At 44.5% G+C, this 20,162-nt stretch overlaps 1 protein-coding gene across 1 annotated transcript in view; it reads left to right on the top strand.

Annotated features, from left to right (window-relative positions):
- The first annotated feature begins 545 nt into the window (after window positions 1-545).
- LOC144538307 (plexin-B2-like) overlaps window positions 546-20,162 on the top strand; it is a 34,401-nt gene continuing 14,784 nt past the window's right edge. The window contains exons 1-21 of the mRNA XM_078282371.1: window positions 546-1,673; window positions 2,064-2,252; window positions 2,452-2,577; window positions 3,481-3,581; window positions 4,942-5,068; window positions 5,805-5,964; window positions 6,400-6,511; window positions 7,089-7,200; window positions 7,994-8,095; window positions 8,268-8,363; window positions 9,006-9,093; window positions 9,521-9,705; window positions 10,284-10,432; window positions 12,054-12,165; window positions 12,895-13,031; window positions 13,462-13,644; window positions 14,442-14,553; window positions 16,511-16,720; window positions 18,111-18,290; window positions 18,896-19,032; window positions 19,990-20,090. Of these exons, the coding sequence (XP_078138497.1) occupies window positions 546-1,673; window positions 2,064-2,252; window positions 2,452-2,577; window positions 3,481-3,581; window positions 4,942-5,068; window positions 5,805-5,964; window positions 6,400-6,511; window positions 7,089-7,200; window positions 7,994-8,095; window positions 8,268-8,363; window positions 9,006-9,093; window positions 9,521-9,705; window positions 10,284-10,432; window positions 12,054-12,165; window positions 12,895-13,031; window positions 13,462-13,644; window positions 14,442-14,553; window positions 16,511-16,720; window positions 18,111-18,290; window positions 18,896-19,032; window positions 19,990-20,090 (3,847 nt within the window). The remainder of the gene's footprint in view (window positions 1,674-2,063; window positions 2,253-2,451; window positions 2,578-3,480; window positions 3,582-4,941; window positions 5,069-5,804; window positions 5,965-6,399; window positions 6,512-7,088; window positions 7,201-7,993; window positions 8,096-8,267; window positions 8,364-9,005; window positions 9,094-9,520; window positions 9,706-10,283; window positions 10,433-12,053; window positions 12,166-12,894; window positions 13,032-13,461; window positions 13,645-14,441; window positions 14,554-16,510; window positions 16,721-18,110; window positions 18,291-18,895; window positions 19,033-19,989; window positions 20,091-20,162) is intronic.

Genomic DNA, 20,162 nt, shown 5'->3' with positions numbered 1-20,162 from the left:
TTTTAAATAGGCTTTATTGTGTGTTATGGTTTGAGATCTAGTTCTTGGCATTAATCTTTCTTTCCCCCCACACACAGGAGTTTTTTTTTTTTTTTCTAATGATTGTTTCTGATATTAAGTCAATTAAAACCAAAATAACACCCTTGTTAAAACTGGAGCAGAGAATTGAGTCATACAATAACATGCTTTGTGTGCTGCAGGGAGTCTCTTATTAGTTTTATCCCAATAGCCTGACTCCATATCTTGATGTCCTTTACTTATGCTGTAGTGCTCTTACAACCTTATGATCGTTCCATTAGCATCTGACTAATGACTGACCCATAGCTGACCAGATCAGATTGTGTGAGTGTGTGTGTGTGTGTGTGTGTGTGTGTGTGTGCGCACATGCGTGGGTGGATGGATGGGTGTGTTCCCCCACACCTACTCTGTAATCTTTGTGTTCCTGACAGTGTATGTGTATGTGCATGTGTAAATGAGTGTATTTGTGTGTGCGTTTGACTACATTAATAATGAAGTACCTCTCTCCCTCGCTCTTCTCCCTAGAGATGGCAAGCTGGGTCTCCCTCCTCCTCCTCCTCCTCCTCTGCCTGTCGGCCTCACAAGGCCAGGAGGAGAACCACAACGTCCCCATTGACTTCTCCTCCGAGACCGCCATCAACAACGTGGTCCAGGACCCCCAGACCGGTCGCATCTACCTGGGGGCGGTCAACACCATCTTCCAGCTGGGGCCATCGCTTCAGCCGGAGGCCCGTGCTGAGACGGGCCCCAAGGAGGATGCCCGGACCTGTACGCCTCCTGCCTCCGCCTGCCAGGACACAAAGCCCATGCCCAACCTCAACAAACTCCTGCTGGTCCATCCATCCAACGGTTCGCTCATAGTCTGTGGCAGCCGCTACCGAGGCATCTGCTCCCTCCTCAACCTGACCAATGTGGAACAGCAGTTGTATTACAGTGACAGTAAGGGAGAGAGGACTTATGTGGCTAGCATAGAGGACAACGTGAATGTGGTTGGTGTTATGTCCACCTATGCTAAAGATGGACACAACTTCAGTGTGTTCCTTGTTGGGAAGGGCTACGGAAGCCTGGACAGTACAAAACTCATCAGCACACGTATCCTTCAGGATTACCGTGATTGGGTAGTGTTTGAGAGCATCATCGAGGCATCTACGGTGCAGACAACACCGTTTGTTCCCAAGTACCTGCACGACTTCCGCCACGCCTTCAAAGAGGATGGTTTTGTCTACTTCTTGTTTTCGCGGACGCTTGACGGTAATGACAACAAAAACCTGACCTTTGTGTCTCGCCTTTGCGAGGACGACCAGCATTACTACTCCCACACGGAGCTCCAGTTGGACTGCGGTCCTCAGAACCGATACAACAAAGTTCAGGCTGCGTACGTGGCCTCTCCGGGCAAGGAGCTGGCACGGGGCATGACTGAGTCGGGCCAGTACGGCAAAGTCTACCCCTGGAACAAAGTTCTGTTCATCGTGGCCAGTACGGAAGACGATGCCGCCGAATCTGCCCTCTGCATGTACCCGCTCAGTTTCATCAATGAGCGGCTGCTGGACATTATCAGCGCCTGTTACAGCGACTCGGGGAAAATTGCCGGTAGGGCGGCTGTGGACATCCCCTACTCATCCAAGACAGACGAATTCTGCTCATCTAAAATTGCCGTAAGTGCTTGTTTGTGTCAGCCTCATTGGCTCACTTAGTTCAAAGAATCTATCTGAGATAAAAGACAGAAGGAGATTTGTTTGAGAAGAATTCCTCTTCATGTAATCAATAATGCACAGATGTGTCACTTTTTTATTTTAACAACTTAGTTTTTTTACTTTGTTCTGTAAGACAACTGCAGATCTTTTTATTGCTCTTATTTTCTCTTTCTCGCATTTTCTGTGTCTCATTTTTCCCTTTCCTCCATCTCTCTTTTCCCAGTACCCTCAACCCACCCCAAATCATCCTATATAGCTCATTTAGTAGAGTGTAGCACCAACACCACCAGGGCTAGGGGTTTGATTCCTACTTGGACTCACTCTAAAAATGTATGCCTTTTCTCTTTGTAGAAGGATACGTTGGAGAACTTCAAGTGTGGTGCAGACTTCCTGCCCTCCCCTCTGGCCAGCAAGCCAGACTTTGCCTTAGAGGCCAGTGCTGTGGTGACCAAGAAGGGCCAACTGACCGCTGTAGCCATCGCTGTGGAGAACGATCACACCATCGCCTTCCTGGGAAACAGCCAGGGAGAGGTCTTCAAGGTAGAGTCCTCTCCTCTCCTCTCCTCTCCTCTCTTCTCTACTCCTACTTAAGGGAAGGAGGCCAGGGGAATTGGAGGAGGTGGTGAAAATGATGAGCAAGGAAAAGTTGGTACTCTGTAGTGGCCCATTTCAAAGAGGTTAGCAGTCCTATCGACCTCATGTCTCACAGTATTATCCTCTAATTATGTTCTCTCTCCAGGCACACCTGACCACCAACCCAGATGTATACAGCAAGAATCCTGGAGACACCATTGGAGAGAAGGTCAACAAGAACCTTTTCTTTGACCTCAGCCACAGCCACCTCTACATCACCACAGAGAAAAAGGTGCGTTTGCCATCGGCCTTCTCTAAAACGTCTCCCACTGATTGTTTGCCTGTATTAAAATCAAGGCATTTGATAATTGGCTCTTCACTAGCACCAACATCCTTTCTGATATTGTGAGTTGTAACTCTATTTGACTATTCGATGTTGAAGGAAGACATTATGGATTATATATCTGACTCTCTTTACCACAAAGGAAGTTGATATGTATTTCCTTAGTATGTCCTGGTCGTGCGGTCTTGATAGACAGAGATAAGTATGTTTTTCATGAGAAAGCGACTACATGACCAGAGCTTTAGTACGTCTAAATTACTTACTCAGTGCCTTGCTCTGAGCTACATATTACCAGTAACCTCATAAGGATAGGATAGGATAGGTAGTTTATTGTCCTTGAGAGGAAATTCTTTCTACACTCAGGTGCAGCGAATACATGTACAGATAAGACAAGATAACATTCCATACAGAGTGCATGTATGGCAGAGGGGAACAAAGCTTTTGCCGAAGCGAGTCCTTCTGCACCTGTGTCCTCTATTTGCGACCTGAGGGAAAGAGGGTGAAGTAGCAGTGGAGGGGGTCGGGGAATAATACAAGTTGTTTCATGAACAATGAGCCAGTAAGTTCAGTCGGTATATGATTGGTCGAATATGGCCTGCACCAATGCTATTCATTTGATACAGGATATAATGCACATGGTATTAAGTGCTTGGATTCAGGGAATTAGTTTGATTAATGGAATGTGGGAAGCAAACAAGTGACCCTGTATGCTGTGACAGGACTCACTGACCACTATACACACCTACAGCCAACCGAGGAATATTGCTAGCTGTACTTTAAGTGCTTTATATTTTGTGTAGCATCTCCCCTAAGGTGTGCTATTTAATAATATTTCACGTTGTAATATGCCAGATCACCAAGGTGCCGGTGCAGACGTGCCACCTGAAGACTGACTGCCAATCCTGCGTGGAACTGAGGGATCCTTACTGTGGTTGGTGTGTCCTGGAGGGCAGGTAAGCGTCACACACACACACACACACACACACACACACACACACACACACACATGCATGCACACATACATACATAGACGCTCACAGCCAAATACTAACACAAACACACACACAATTCCATCTGTAAATCACAGCAGGGTATTTGTTCAGTGTTTTATTGCTGACTCTCTCAGTACCCCTCGGTGTTTATATTCCATCTCCCGTTGTCCGCAGAGCCGTAAGGAATTAAAGCTGTTTGTCAGCCTCATGCAGTGAAGGTAGTCTGTGCAATTTACTCCCATCAGCCTATATTTATCAGGCCTTGGAGGGTAGAGGCACTCGGGTCGTTTGTATCATGTACTTTACAGGGATGTTGATCAGGAACAGAAAATGGCTGTCTCCCTCTGGAAATAACTGGGAATCATTTTGTGTTTTAAAAAAAACGAAATCCTGAAGAAAAATATAGTAAACATAGGTGAAGCTTACGGATCAATATTCCTGTTATTAGTTTTGACAAACATTGGCTGAGATCACTGGCCAGGTCATAGATGAACAATTCATTACGATATGAAAGAAGTTTTTCTAGATCACTGGTCATCATCTGAGAACCCTGAATTTGACTTTTACATTTTAAGCATTTATTTGACACTCTCATCCAGAACAACTTGTGCTTTGAACCTGAAACCTGTGACCTTTTTGGTTATGAACCGCCTGTCAAACCACTAGGCCACACTGCTGCAACCGTTTTAAAACATATGAACTTTAACTCCAAGACTACATGCACTTAACTTTAGCTTTCTTGTTTTTATCTTGACCATTATTTCTGTTTCTTTTTGTGCTCGAGATGTTTTGCACTTAAATGTGACGCTACATTATATGGTGTGCACTTAATAGTATGCACTTTATTGGGACATGTACGTGCTATATTGTATGCACTTTATAGTGTGTACTTGATACGTGTATATCTATATTTATGTGTCACCTGAGGGTTGATAACAAAGCACTGAAACTCTGAAGCTGTATTATTATTGTACAGTACATATTTTAATATAACATTTGTTATTATTATTTATCATTAATTTATTTGATTCCACTTCTCCCATGTGATATAATTGTGTGTTGAATGAATTTTTGTCTGCTCTAACTGCAAAACAAATTGCTCAACGAGGACATAACGTTTTTTCTGATCTAATCAAAACTTTATTTTCCTTCTCTCAGTTGTACAACACAGACCATACTTGATATCACTTGGGCATGGGTTGTTATTTATAAAAGCACATCTGTTATTAGAGGCCATAGGCATTGTTTTCTGAGGCCTTGCGAAAGTGTTTAGGGGATGTGGAACAGTGGCTGATGGGAGTTGTTCATCCTTCGTCTGAAGGTGTACCAGGAGGTCTGAGTGCCGACGGGCGGAGGAGAAGAACGGCTGGCTGTGGAGCCCCAGGCAGCAGTGTGTCAAGATCGTCTCCTTCTATCCCCCCAACCTTTCCTGTAAAAAGACTCAGCAGGTACAGCAGCACCTCTCTTCTCACTCTCTCTCACTTTCTCTCTCTGTCTCACTCTCTCGCTGCTCTGTCTCTCTCTCTGTCTCTCACTCTCTCTGTCTCTCTGTCGCTCTCTCTCTGTCTCTCTCTCTCTCTCTCTCTCTCTCTCTCTCTCTCTCTCTCTCTCTCTCCCCCTCTCTCTCTCTCTGCGGCACACTCATACCTACTCTCATGCACATCACACAAACAAAGCAAGCACAGCCAGTAATGCACTGTTTCCATTGTGAATCAGTGACCCTGGGCTCTTGGTCTTTCTGCTCTGTATTGATCTATCCAGAAAACTCCAAACTGGCTTATTATAACCCACCTGGCTGATTGTGCTCGCTGCCTGAAGATGGAGAGGCTCTCTTGTGCACGCTCGCTCTCTCTCTCTCTCTCTAACTTTTCTCCCCCCCCCTCCTCTGCTTCCTGACTACTTCTCTTCCCCTACTTCTCTGACTCATTCTTCTTCTATTCCCATCTACAATACCTCTCCCTCTCCCTCAATTTCCATTTTCTCTCGAGCCTTAAAAAGGAAACAGAGACTGTATTGTAACCTCTCAGCTCTACTGTGATGCTTGAATCACGCAGCAAGCTGAGAAATTAATTTAATGTGAAATCATTTGGCGAACAAGTAACGAGAGATAATGCTTTTTGTTAAAACCAGTCCATTTCAGCCGCGGCAGTGTTCCCATTCCTTTTGTTTTTGTTCTCTGTCCAGGTGGAGATCAACATCCCCTCCCTCCCCTCCATTGGGGGTTCTGACCGCCTGCGCTGCGTCTTTCGGTCTTTCCAGAGCGACGGCACCATGTCCGACTCCGGTCAGGTCACCTGTGCCTTGCCCCACCCTTCTGATATACCACCCACACCTGAGGACCAAGGTTTGGCCTTTATAATTAACCTGCTCTCTCTCTTTTTTTTTTTTATACTGCCTCTGGCGTGGCAGTTGCCTGTCGCTCTCCATTATATCTCTGAAAGTTTTAAAGATTATAATTAATACATAATTAGTTTAAGGGTGTTTTAGGTTGTTCCCTGTCAGAAATGATTTAGAGGCCATGTCTTATCCATCAGAATTTTTCCTGTATTATTTGGTCTTCAAATGGATAAATGACATGGTTATCTGGTTATATATTATCCCTTAAGTCATCCTCTCTATTTGAAATACTCAGAAACACTCCCAAAAACCGCCAGCCCCATTCATAAATGTGTTATATATTTGCCCATCTCACCCACCCGACCCCCACCCCCTCCCTTCCACACACACACACACACAGCTCATGTAATACATTTCAACCCTCTTTTTGTTGTGCCCTCAGACTTTGTGGCAGTGCCCGTCAAGATTTTTGTCAACGAGAGCGTGGAGCTGGCCACGCGGGAATTCAAGTTTTATAATTGCGCTGCCACAGTGAGGAAAGCTGAAAACACGCCGTGAGTCATATTCTTAATCTTTCACTTTTTCTCTCTGTCTGTCTCTCGCTGGAAAAAAAAACACAGCGAGACAGAACGCAGCATCAACTGACAACCTTGATGCAAATGAATCACAGCGCAAGAACAGATGAGAGCGGATTGCTTTGTGTGTAAATTGTGATGCATGGTAGGTTTGAATGCACCTCTTGCATTTTCTCTCCCCCTTGTATTACCAAGCTGAGGAAATTGCCTCAGTTTCCTTTTCATTAATCAAAAAATGAAAGTCGATCTCCCTATTTTTTTTTCCTTCTGCCTCGCTCCCCTCTGTTTTCCGTGCGCACTCTTTTTATTTTTTTCCATCCAGAGGAATCTGTGATGAACGAGCTTTGTTTATGTGAAGTTGCAGAGATCCATTTCACTGTCAGCAGCATAGATTTTGTGCCGGACGCTCTTTGATGAGTTTGCATGTTTAGATTTTGTTTGTGTGTGTGTTTTTGTTTGTGTGCTCATACCTAATTATGTGTGTGAAAGCATTTTCTTATCTTCGGGGTGTATTTATGTGTGTGTGTGTGTGTGTGTGTTTCTGTGTGTGTTTCAGGTGCATGTCATGCGTGGCCAGTCCGTGGGGCTGCCAGTGGAACACACGTGACCACACCTGCAGCGACATGGACGACGCCGTGGTGGGGCCCAACATCATCAAACACCGTCAGGTTAGCCACCTAAAGGGTCAAATTTCCATTATGGTGGCCCAGTAGCCTACTGGGTAGAAAAGTTCATTCGCCGTGTCTGTCCGTCTCTGTTCATTTCAATTAATTTTCAGTGCTCGTTTAGCCAATCAGAGGTGTTCCTACATTTGTTGTGGAAAAAATAGTGGCGATCACAGACAAAACGGTATAACCAAAACAATGCTAAAATGAAGAAAGCCTGGTATAACGTTGGGATGACTGTAGTTTTTCCTGGTCAGTTTCTTGTTTCATTTATACTTTATAGTCTGTTATGAACAAAGCTTTACTTCCCTGTACTTCTGCCTCGCCCACCATGTTGACATTCCAAAACAAACCAGCGGACAGAAATCTATCCGTCAATAATTCTGTCTGTTTTCCGACGGATCAGTGTGGCCGCGGCCTCAGTGACAAGGACACCGCACCCCAACCCCAGGCATGTTGCATCATTACTGCAACTGCAACCGTCTCTGATAGTGTGTGACAAACACTGCCAAAAGTTTAGAGAGACACCAAATTACCACACTTGACATGGCAATTAAGTGATCCAAATTCCCCCCCCCCAAAAATTAATAAAAAAACTCAAATCCCAGTATCAGCTGCCACCATCTTGCGTGACAAATGTTCTAGGGTGGAGGATATCAATTTACAAGTCAGCAGATGTTCCAGCGATACACTTATCTGTCGCCGCGGATGAGGGTGTCCGTTAAGTGGTTTGCATATTTAAAATGTAAATGACGGAAGGTGGGAGTATCTGATTTGTTTCTGTGCCTGCCTATAGGGAGCGTGGTGTCCTCAGTTCGAGAATCCAGATCCCGTGCTTATCCCCGTGGGCTTCAAGACCACCATCAGTTTCGAGGGCATCAATCTGGACCTGTACCAGGTATTAAGGCACAGGCAGCTGAATTTACAGTATTTGTGGATATTACAGACTACTCAACTTGTTTAAACAGTTGGAATTTGAGCATGTCAGCAGGGTCACGGTGAACCAGATTGCACACAATTTGTCATAGTGAATACATCATCTTTCCTCTTTTATTTGTCCGGTTCTCCAGGGCCGCTCTTTCACCATTGGCACTGAATTGATGAGAAACATGGAGGAGGATCTTCTTTCTGAGGCTGGGCCATTCTACAGCTTCAGTGGCTTCAATGTCAGTATGGCTGATTGCTAGTTGCTTGACATACAGTTCTTTAGTAATGCATGCCCTTGACTGCGTCTCTGTCCACACTGAAGTGCTGATTTATGCATTTACTTAGTTGGCTTCGATAGCTTCTGCCCAATTTTTGCCCTCCACTCAACCCAGGTCCTTGAACTATGGCAGACTTTTGGACCAGATTGTCACATTGCAGTGTAGTTCAGCTCTGCAGAGTGAAATACATTTATGAGTACCACTTAGTTGCAATTGTTTCAATGCCCCAAAAAGTCATTAAACGGTAAATAATTAACATTATGTTCCAGGCTTAAATCAAATCACCCTTTACCTGGTTTGTACAGTCCCTCCGATGTTCTCTAGCTCCCTCTAATGGACAGACTCTCCTCATTTGGGTTATTTTAGCTCCATCTTTAAATTGTGAATTCTGTGATTGGGAAACTCAAACAGTGCCTAGCCCCCAGCTATGTTCTTTTCTAACATTGATTTCTTCTGCTGAAAGTCTGCCAAACTGGGTATGAATTTTTTTCTTTCTTCCTTTGGCATGGGGGAGCGACAGCCCACACTGTTTGCTGAGAAGAGCTTAAGTGCCATTAATCACTGGATTCTGTATTAATAATTCATTTTCTTCCAATTTCTTAGTTTTCCTACGATAAGTCACAGGAGACCAATGTTCTTTTCTACGTGAAGGACAAGGAGTCGGGCAAGAAGATGGACAGCACGCTCAACGGTACGCTCTCACATTTTAATGGGGAGTCCTTACTTAGAATGCCCTGTGTGTTCACTCCGAGTCCCAGTGTGGGGCCCTGGTTGGATTTGAGGAAGCTGCCTTTGATCTTAAATTGAAAATTAAACATAGAATTGATTGGTAATGACTACATGATTTTAAATCATCAAATTAAAATTTGACAGACTTTGGAGTATTCAATGGCATTCATAACAAGTGACTGAGAGGTCTGTTTTACATTTTCCCTGTCAAGATCCAAATGACTTCATCAGATATGAACACAGACATCTCATCATTCATTCAGAATACACACACACACACACACCCGTGCGCATGCACACACACACAGATGTTAGGAAATCAATACAATACAAAATGTGACTTTATGTTTTTTCCCCCCTGAATGCGTCCCTCACCTCTTCCCTTACAGTTACCCTCTACAACTGCTCCGTGGGAAGGGAGGACTGTAGTCTCTGTAAGAATGCCGACCCCAAGTATAACTGTGTGTGGTGCACCAAGAGGAAGGCGTGTGTGTATGACAAGCTGTGCACTTCTGACCAGAATGGGTCTGAGGATCCCCATGACACGGCGTGCCCAGACCCCCAGATCACTGATGTGAGTCGTTACGATGTTGTCATGTCTTGTCGTTGTCCGTTGAACTGGAAACAGTACATGCTGTGTTGACGTGTAATTAGCTGTCAAAGGAAATTGACTTTGGTGATTGGATTATTGATTGGAACGGATTATTGGCTGGGTTTCATCTTTCTGTCGACGCAGGAGTTCAAAGTCTGCCTCTCCTTGAGGGTGCGATGCGCTGATCTTGAATGCGTCTAGATTGGATCAATTCTTTCTTTGCTCAGTTGATTGTTGGTGCCTCATTGTCATTGACAAGAATCCATCAGTAATTGTGTTGATGTCAATGTCAGATAGTTTGCCACACGCACACGCATAATGCACGCACGCACACACACACACACACACACACACACACACACACACAATATAGCCGTCATTTTCAACCTCGTCCTTGAATACCAACCATTTTAGCTTCTGTTATACAGCACACTTAAACAGACCGTGTAAATCTCTTGTATGTTCTTATTGCTCAACTAATCTGTTTAATCTAAAATCCATTTTAAATCCCTTCCTTCTCCATCCCTAAATCCACCCCCACACCTCATCTCCTCATCCAGATCATCCCTCGTTTTGGACCCATGCAGGGAGGCATCTCCATCACCATCCGCGGCTCCAACCTAGGCATCCATAAGGAAGACATTAAGAGCATCAGCGTGGTGGGGGAGCCGTGTATCCATCAGGAGGACAAGTACTCTGTCTCCACTAGGTAATTATGCAGCCAGACGTATTCATCCAGACGCACACACACACACACACACACACACAGACACACACACACACACTTCCCATGGCAGGCCGTTAGTCACACACTGTATGGACAGGTTTCATCACAAGTTACCTTTTGGATACATTATCAGCATGATGATAGCTTTGCCTTTCCTTGAGGTAGCCTGGGTGGATATTTTAATTAGCTCATTATGCCCATTCTATCGATCTGAAGTCTGGGGAAAAACGTCTCCAGACAGAGGTTGATTCAGAAACAGAAGCACTCTCTTAAAGGCGAATGCTACTTGAAATACAGTCTGTGGCCACTTTATCAGGTGTAGGACTCCCCTTTGCCTCCAGAACAGCCTGAATTGTTCGAGGCATGAATTCACCAAGGTGCTGGAAATGTTCCACAGGGATCCCGGCCTACGCTGACTTGATAGCATCACGCGGTTGCTGCAGGTTTTTCGGTGGCACATTCAACTAACATTAAAGTCACTCAAATGCACTAAAGTCACAGTGGTGTTCCAACAATGCTCAGTTGGTACAAAAGGACCTGATGTGTGTCAAGAAAACATTCACACCATTACACCTCCACCACCAGCCAGTAGTGTTGACACCTGGCAGGATGGATCGAGTTTACACCAAATCCTCACCCTGCCATCTGCATGTTCCAACACAAACCGGGATTCGTTGGACCAGGTAGATTTTTTTTTTTTCACTCTTCAGTTATCCGGTTTCAGTGTTCACATGCCCACTGTAGCCTCATCTTCTTGTCCTTAGCTAACAGGAGTGAAACCCAAGATGGTCCTCTGCCGCTGTAGCCCATCCACTTCAAAGTTTGACGTAGTTTTGCGTTCTGAGATGCCCTTCTGCACACCACTGCTGTACTGAGCTAATATTTGCATACTTGTTGGCTTGAAGGAGTTTAATTTTCCTCTCTCATCAACGACTCGATTTTTGGCCTCAGGAATGCAGCTGATTTGATGCGTTTCGTTTATCACACCGTTCTCGTTAAACTCCAGACGCTATAGTGTGCTAAAATCCCAGGAGGGGGTCCGTTTCTGAGATGCTACAACCGGCCCATCTGGCACCAGCAATCATGCCACGTTCAAAGTCACTTAGTCATTAAGGTTTAGTCGAGCACTAACTGAACCTCTTGAGCATGTTTGTCCGCTTTATATACTGAGCAACAGCCACAAGAATATCACTGTCTGGAGCAGAGAGCTGTTTGCATAAATGGGAGGTGTAACTAATAAAGTGGACACTGACTGTTATAATGCAGTAATATTCACCACTTTGAATCAAGAGAGAAGCACCCCCCCATCTCTTATATCTGATGTACAGAAATGGCTAACTTGAATGTGTAAATTTGGAGAAACATTTGAGCCCATCTCTCATTCATTACCAATGGAGCAGCTCTAGGCTGTGAGGAAGTACAAGTCATACAGATTAGAGTCTTGGTTTGCAAGAGTTGTTTAGGTTCATAAATAGTGATCGGATTGCCCAAGTCATAGGAATAGAATATGTGTTTTCATAAATTGGGTGTAATTGAGTGTTCACTGGGAATACAGATTTAAAATGTCTTCTCTATTCCCTTTTTTCCTCCACCTCCTGTCCAGTGTGGTGTGTGAGATCGGCCCCTTGGACCCGCAGAACGCCCACTGGGGCCAGGTGGAAGTGGAGGTAGAGGGGGGGAAGAGAGGAACCTCCTCCATCTACTTCACCTACAGGGTAAACACTCTCTCTCGCTCTCTCTCTGTCTCTCTCTCTCACACACTCTCCTAAACTGCACTTCCACTATAGAGGCGTAGAACTTTTGACCCAGAAAATGAACACGTCCAAAAGCTTTCAGCTGATTTGGTTGTTTTATGGTCTCTATTATATTTTCCATTTCGTAGCTGCAGAGAGCCCCTTATCGCAACATACCAAGGGCGTGTCATTTAAGTTGAATTTACAAATACAATACCCTAATGTATTGGTAAATTAAGCGCATAGATGCTGTCGTATTACAATGGTAATGCACTGTACGATAAGCCAGAATATGTATGCATTTCTCTTTAACCAGATGCTGTGCAGTAGGCCCCGCTTCCTTCTAATACTTTAACAGGCTACAGCGTAGCTATTTAACTGGCTTTTCATATCTCTGGCTCCGCTAAAGCTTCCCCACAGGGGAGTGCTCCGCCTAACTGTTTGCTCAGCAAATTGAGGCAGATGTGGTGCATGTATGCATGTGTGTTCGTGTGTGTGTGTGTGTGTTTCTGATAGAGAGGGAGAGATCAAGGGGGCGAGAGAAAATGTGAGTGTGTATGACAGAGCACAAGTATGTTTGTCTGTGTGTGTTGCTCTTGCATATGCAAGCGGCTGTTTGCCTGTGGGCTGGAGCGTGTGTGTGCTTTAAAATCCTAGCAGGGGAAAGATGGCTTGTGTTTATTTATGCTGCATCTTGAACCCCCCTACCAGGACCCGATTCCCCAGGCGGTGCAGCCTGCTAGGGGTCCCAAAGCGGGGGGCACCCTCATCACCATCTCTGGCACCAACCTGGACACCGGCACTAAGGATGATGTCCAGGTTACCGTCGGAAGGGTGGACTGCACTGTGTAAGGATTTCTTGCCTGAATAATTGTCATTCATGCCGAAGACCGTTTCAATTCACTCTCTTCAGTTGATAAGTACTACTTGTTATTCAGACATTGTACTCTATGCAAATTCTACTGTACGCAGACTTTGAAGCCCACAAATTGATTTTTTTCCCGTCATTCCTGAAGTGAAAATGGAATTGACCTTAACTTCAGTGTCAGAAGCAGGATTTTTTTCCCTGCCCATTTTCCCTTGCAGTGGTGACCACGAGTATTCTGTCGAAACCAGTCCGTGGTGACATTTTAGGCTGAGGTAACAGGAAAATAACGAGCTATAGAAGCAGCAAAGCCAGGATTTAACAAGCTGTCAGGGCGCTGCCATGTTGGCTTCCGCTGCACGGTGACCTTGTGCGACCCCAGCCAGCGCTGAGTTATGTCCTTGTGTTGGCAGGGAGCGGTTTGGAGCGGAGATCACCTGCAGGACGGGAGACTACCGGGACGAGAAGGTGCCCTCCGGTCTCCTCGCCGTCACAGTAAAGTATGGAAAGAGGACCACAACGTCCATCCCCAGTGCCTTTCAGTTCTTGGAAAACCCCACTTTGCTGGACTACGAACCCAAAGGCAGCTTCGACTGGTCAGTTTAATTCAGCAACATGCTAGCTGTTTAGCTTCTGTTCCCGTTTTGTGTTTTTACTGCTGTGCTTTCTCAAGAAACATTTCATAGTATGCTGTGCCACTGTTTTGATCGTAGAAAAGTAAAAAAAAAATAAAAAGAAACTGATATGTGACATTGATCACAAGGTCGATCAACTGGGGGGGAATGGAACACTTCAGAAAAGCCCCATCATGTCGTTGTGTCTGAGCACTGAAAGTTTATACTTGTCGGCAACCTTGATAAAGGTCTTTAATGGCAAGAACCTTTTTGGTTTTTTTTATTATTTGTCCTCCAAGAGTTGCTGAGTATGCCTGTGTGTGTGTGTGTGTGTGTGTGTGTGTGTGTGTGTGTGTGTGTGTGTGTGCGCAGAATATTTTGAACAGTTACTTCTGATTGGCTGAAAGGGGTGTGAATGCTAGTCTTTGATGTTGTAACAAACTGCTTGATGACTGTTGAAAATGGATGCATCAGACGGTTACCTTGCTTTTCTCTGCAATTGAAAGCACTATGGTGTGTGATTAGGCATACAGACTGGAACAACAGACAACTTTGAAATAGGCTGCTTGCAGGCTAAACTAATTTGTTTTCATCTCCAGTGAAAATTACCCCAGGTGCAATTTAAGAACTGTGTCTGTCATCCTTTAAAACTCCCTATGTGCTTGTCTCTGTCTCTCTGTGTATGTACGCCTATGCTCATACATTTGTTTCTCTCTGTGTGTGTGTGTGTGTGTGTGTGTGTGTGTGTGTGTGTGTGTGTGTGTTTCTGCATATTTCAGTGGAGGGAGGACCATTGTGGTGACCGGCTCCGGCTTTGACCTCATCCAGGCTGCCATCATGACGGTCAAGCCCTTGGTAGACGACTTGACTGGAGAACCAGCTTCCGTTGAGGTGTGTGTGTGTGTGTGTGTGTGTGTGTGCACCGCCTTCTCTTTCTACATTCCTGCCTGTTGATCATCCATCTCTCTCTCTCTCAAACATCATTTTTTGCTCTCACTCATTCTTTCCCTTTCTGTCTCTTTCCCATGATCTTCTCTTTGTCCCTGATGATTTCTTCCTTTCCATCCGTTGTACCTATTCCCCTAATAGCAGCACCAGCGCTGTCCATCGATCTCCCTGCATCTCATGAGACCGCTGCTACTACTTCAGTGGAGATTCATTCAAACTCAGTCCTACCCCCCCACCCCCCAACATACACACACACACACACACACACACACACACACACACACATCTCCACTCCTCCTTCCTTCCACTGATCAGTGAGATTCCATAAGCCAACATTACTTCATCTCACTTCTTAAACCATAAATCCTTAAACCTGTAAGATTGCAGATAGCAGCAACACCGTTTCCCCCTCACCAAAAAAAGAACCATGTTGCTCGTCCAGCTTAATCAACTCGGCTTGATTCTGCCAGGGAACTTGAATGAGCTGCACGCCGCTTGCCGACGCCTGCCCTCCAGTGTACTGGGCAGTCTAAGCTGTAGACATTTTGTTCATTTCATTTAACGGCTAAATTTAATACAGGCATTAAGGTTGCAGAAGATTATGTGACTAGGCTGCTCTGCACCGCTCTGCTCTACTCTGCTGAACTCCCGTCCAAGTCCCCAGTCCCTGCCACCCAGGGACAGGAGAGATTTGGAAAGACTTGTAGCTCCCACAAACTAGCAGCGGATGCAAAATGTTATCTCAAAGGCCTTGGCAGGTCAACTTCATAAGCTTCTCTTGGTGGGAGTCTATCCGCTGAACTAGACTCAAATATTTGGAGTCATTATGGCTGCTGGTCCGTGGTAAGGGCACGTTAATTATATTGCAGGTCAGTTTAGCGGCTCACACCAAAGAATCTCACATGTACTTTTTGCTGCAGAAGCCCTCTAGCACTTAACTTTGATTTTAACACACACACACACCCATGTACATTATTTACGCTTACTTTTGTGAGTACACAATAAAGAGTGTTTCATGCTCAGATCAAGCCAAACTGGAGCACTACACACAGCTAGGTATACACCTAAATACACATACACCCGCGTACACTATTTACACTCACTTATGGAAACACACAACAGTGTTTCATGCTAAAATCAAGCTAAACGTGACCGCACTGCACAGAGCTGGGTACAAATCCATGTCATAGCTGCTGGAACTGTGATAGTGAAGGTGGTGTGTAAAGAAATTAACAAGGACAACAACAAAGTGTTATTGCTGTTCCACTGAATGACAAAAGATGGTCAACTCAAACCAGCCTAACTCAAAATATAGGTCAGCTTTACTTTTTCAAAACACTCCGGATGTAAGCAAGTCTTTTTGAAGCTTCAATACGCGTGTAGGACTTAGGTTCAGCTGTCACATGTTGTCAGCGCTGTATCAAAAGCTCTGTCAAACAATTTCAGAGTGGCAAAAATATCCTTAGTCCAGTGAATCAAAGACATAATAAACAAAGCCAGTCGTGGGATGATTCAACAGAGGTTGTGATTCAACCATTCTGCAATGGCAGATTGGTGTTTTAATACAGTGATTAAAAAGACAGACACTTGTTTCCACCGTCTGACCTCCTTCCCCCTCTTACCAAACAGGGCTTTTTTTTCCCACCCCACTCCCTGGATCCTCTCTCCTCTCACACAATAAAAACAGTAATTCACTGCCTCTTTCAAAAAAGCTCTCAAAGCCCACTGTTTGCTTTCTATCTCTAATCCTGCTCTATATTATGAACGCTGAAAACACTGTCCTGTGTGGTTTTATTCTTTGTTGATATATCTTGTTTTACTTTTGTGTGTGTTTTATACTCTGCTGTAGACCTTGTTGTGTTGTTTATGTCCAGTTGTTGTGGTTTTATTCTTCCTCCAGTACCGCCAGGAGGCCCACAGCAAGAACGACACGGTCATCCAGTTCCTGACGCCAACGGTGAACCGCTCCTACGAGAGCCAGCTCTTCAGAACCTACATCCAGCTGGACAACTGGCCGAAGGACCTGAAGAACTTCGTCTACCACCCCAACCCCTTCTTCAACGAGCTGCGCAAGAAGTTCATCACCGAGACCAGCATCATCATCGTCACCGTGAGTACAGGCTGCCCAGGTTCCCGTCAAGCATGAAAGCCTTGTGTTTCCGAAATGTCAGCCTCTCCATGTAAAGGAATTAAGATAAACGCTGTTATTTTCTGACTTAAGAATAAAGAAACTGAGAAAATGCAGACTTGCAGTTACAAGATTTTCACACTTCAGCTGCTTATATTATGATAGGCTTCACTACACACACACAATGAGCTGAAAAAATATGTGAATAGCAACACATTTCATATTTTGGCTCTGTGCTCTTATTGTTTTGGATGTCAAATTACATAACTGAGGCATGATTTGCAATTAGGACACTTTTTTTTTTTTTTAAATTTCTATCCATATTGAATGAACAGATAAAAAATACATTAAATACAGTGACCACTCAAGTGTGTCCTCAAAAATCCTTAATATGCAATGACTTCTAGAAATATACAACCAAGCAACACCACCATGCTCTTCAGATTTTATTTTCAGGTTTTCTTCCAGTCATTGCTTACATCTTTTTCTGTTTAATGTCATCTTATTAATTTTCTGTTGCAAATTACCCTACCGATGACAAGTAAACAAGAGTCTGAGATATGAAACCAGCTTGAACATGTCAGGCTCCCGCTGCAGGACTGAAGACATGGGCCAGGGTAGCAGTTGGCTTTTCCTCTTAAATTTTCCCGTAAGACTCTTTGGGGAAATTAGTTGGGAAAAGCATCTGCCAAATCGGTCCATGTCTATTGTTCTGTTCTGTAGCAGGAGCATAATGGTTTGTGGGCTGTTTGATTACTCAGACCCTGGTTTACTTGCATTCATTTCACCTTTCATGTGTTTGATGCTGCACCAGAATAATCTAGAGCAGTGCAGTGTACAGCAGTATTTCAAGAGGTGTATTACAATGCCAAGACTAGCATTAACTGGAAGTTTACCTGAAAAAAGATCTTGTTTTGTGATTTCAGGGTAGCAAACTGAGAAAATAATTGCATTTAAAAAAATACTTACAATTCTAAAAATGACTGTTTAACATAATCTTAATCTGGGGGGAACATCTACAAAAGTGCTGCCAGTTTTTTCTACCTTCCCATACAGTACAAATGAAAATGCCTTGAAAATTGATGCTGTGTGTGTTCATAATAACGATATGGCATCCAAAGTGATGAGCAGTGCAAAACATTAAACAAGACACTAACCTAATATTTCTCTCTGCGTATGATCATATTACAATTCTCCTAAGTCGAGCAAGAGCATCATCTTGATAGTGTATAAACGCAACAATTAATTTAACATCCATATAGTTCAATCATGACAAATACGGGGCTACAGCCCGCTGAGTGGAGCATCGTGATACAATTCACTCTCACTGCTCGCTACTCCGATCACATTACAGCGTGTCTCCCTCTCGTAGGGTCGAGGCTTCACCAGGGCGATGACGGCCAAGGAGGCCCAGGCGTACGTGGGCGACGTTCCCTGTCTGGTCAACACCCTGCAGGACGACAAGCTGTTCCTGGACCCCCCCTCCACCCAGCCCCGCGCTCGCTCCAAACGCCACCGCCGGGACACCAGCTCCGAGCCACTGGACCTGCTGGTCAGAACAGACGCAGACACACAAAGACAAAGCACACACACAGATTTACGGATTAGAACACACATTGTGAATCTGTACCGTGCGTTTGGGGGCGTGTCCACTGTACATCTTGAGACCCCGTTTTTCACTGCTTGGACAACTTTCATGTAGCTACAGGCCCATAATTACATTTAATTACAGCCCAGCCACAATTTTGATGAATACACTACCCTGCTAATCCCTCTAAGTGAGCTATTGTTTCATTTGTCTGGCTGAAATTACTGTGTGCGGCGTAAAAAAAAAAAGAAAAGGCACCAGCAGACAATAGCATCAATAGCACAGGATACCTGCGTACAAAAAGTGCTTGATCATTAAGTGTCAGGCTCATAACATTTATTCATTCACTCAGTTGATGTGGCCTTATCATCTTGCAGGTAGCTCCACCGCTTTAAAAACACTGAAATGTCCTGCAACTGCAAGGGAGAGTCGAATCGTGGCCAATTATGAAGCTTCTCCCCCCCCTCTCTTTCTCCTGTCCAACACTGTCCACACTTTACTTTACACCTGAATAGATCTGTGGCTTACTTCTCCAGATGGTGTAATTCCCTGTCTGCGTTTCCCCACAGATCAAGTTTGGGAGAGGGGAGTGGGTGGTGGGCTCGGTGCGATACGAGAGGAAGTACGAGGTGCCGCTCTACATCATCATCCCCGCTGTCATCGTGCCCATGCTCCTCATCATCGCCATCTCTGTCTACTGCTACAGGTACGCTGCTGTCATGCAAAACTAGTTTATTTTAGTTTACTTCACTGTAAAGAGCTGCAATTTCGTGACAATAAAGTAGGACTACTACTTTCGACAGTAGAGGAGAAGACAAACCTGCCTTTCTCGGAAGCTCTGTGTCTTCTGTTCTCAGTAGTCCCAGCCAGTTTGACAGGCAGTCAGATGATATCACATTATAACACTGCAGCCTCGCTGGTTCGGTGCTTTTTGGGTCATTTAACCCACCCATTGCTTTTTAAACTGTTTTCCGGGAGGCTTACATTTTCCAAATTGGTTTTTTTTCTTGCAGCTGAAGCTGGGTGAACCAAATTCACCCAGATAGACTGATAACTTACAAACCTTCAGTGTTTTATGCAGTCTAGATTACATAGCTTTTTTTTTTTTTATAAGATTTTATTTTAGTTTCAATGTAGACACAAACCATGACATCTCATACGTTGATCACAAACAAAACAGCCAAACATAGATTAGAAAAGACAAATACAAAATCACTAAAGCAGAGTACGGTAGTTGATATCTACTCACCTGCCAACAGAACATACAAGCAAGACACCAACATTACTAAATATACATCCGAACATACAAGTCAACCTATTTGCTCAGCCCTACATATCTCATATATTCCCAAATTATACCAGTCTAGATTACATTGCTAGTATAGCATAGTATAGTATAGCATAGCCAATAGCTTTAGATATCTGTGTCTTGAGAATTGTTTTGTGGCCTATTTTAATTGTCTCATGAATCGCCAATAGATCCTGACCCAGTCTTTGAATGATTTCACAGAACTAATTTCCTCTTCAAAGAGAATAAAAGTCCTCCCCAGGCTATCATTCCACCATCTTTGTTTTCATGACACCAGTGATGTGTTTGTGATGTGTTTGTGATGTGTGTGTGATGTTTGTGTGTGTGTGTGTGTGTGATACGGCATCTGCACAGGAGGAAGAGTCAACAGGCGGAGAGGGAGTACGAGAAGGTGAAACACCAGCTGGAGAATCTGGAGGAGAGCGTACGCGACCGCTGCAAGAAGGAATTCACAGGTAGCACCAGTGCAGCAGCACAGCAATACCGCTAATGCCCCGCCAAGGATCCATGGCTCTAAGAAGCCATAA

This window comes from Centroberyx gerrardi, unplaced genomic scaffold, assembly GCF_048128805.1.
Source record: "Centroberyx gerrardi isolate f3 unplaced genomic scaffold, fCenGer3.hap1.cur.20231027 Scaffold_101, whole genome shotgun sequence".
NCBI classification, from domain to species: Eukaryota; Metazoa; Chordata; class Actinopteri; order Beryciformes; family Berycidae; genus Centroberyx; species Centroberyx gerrardi.
Note: the sequence above shows the minus strand (reverse complement) of the source record. Positions and strands in the feature narration are given on the sequence as shown.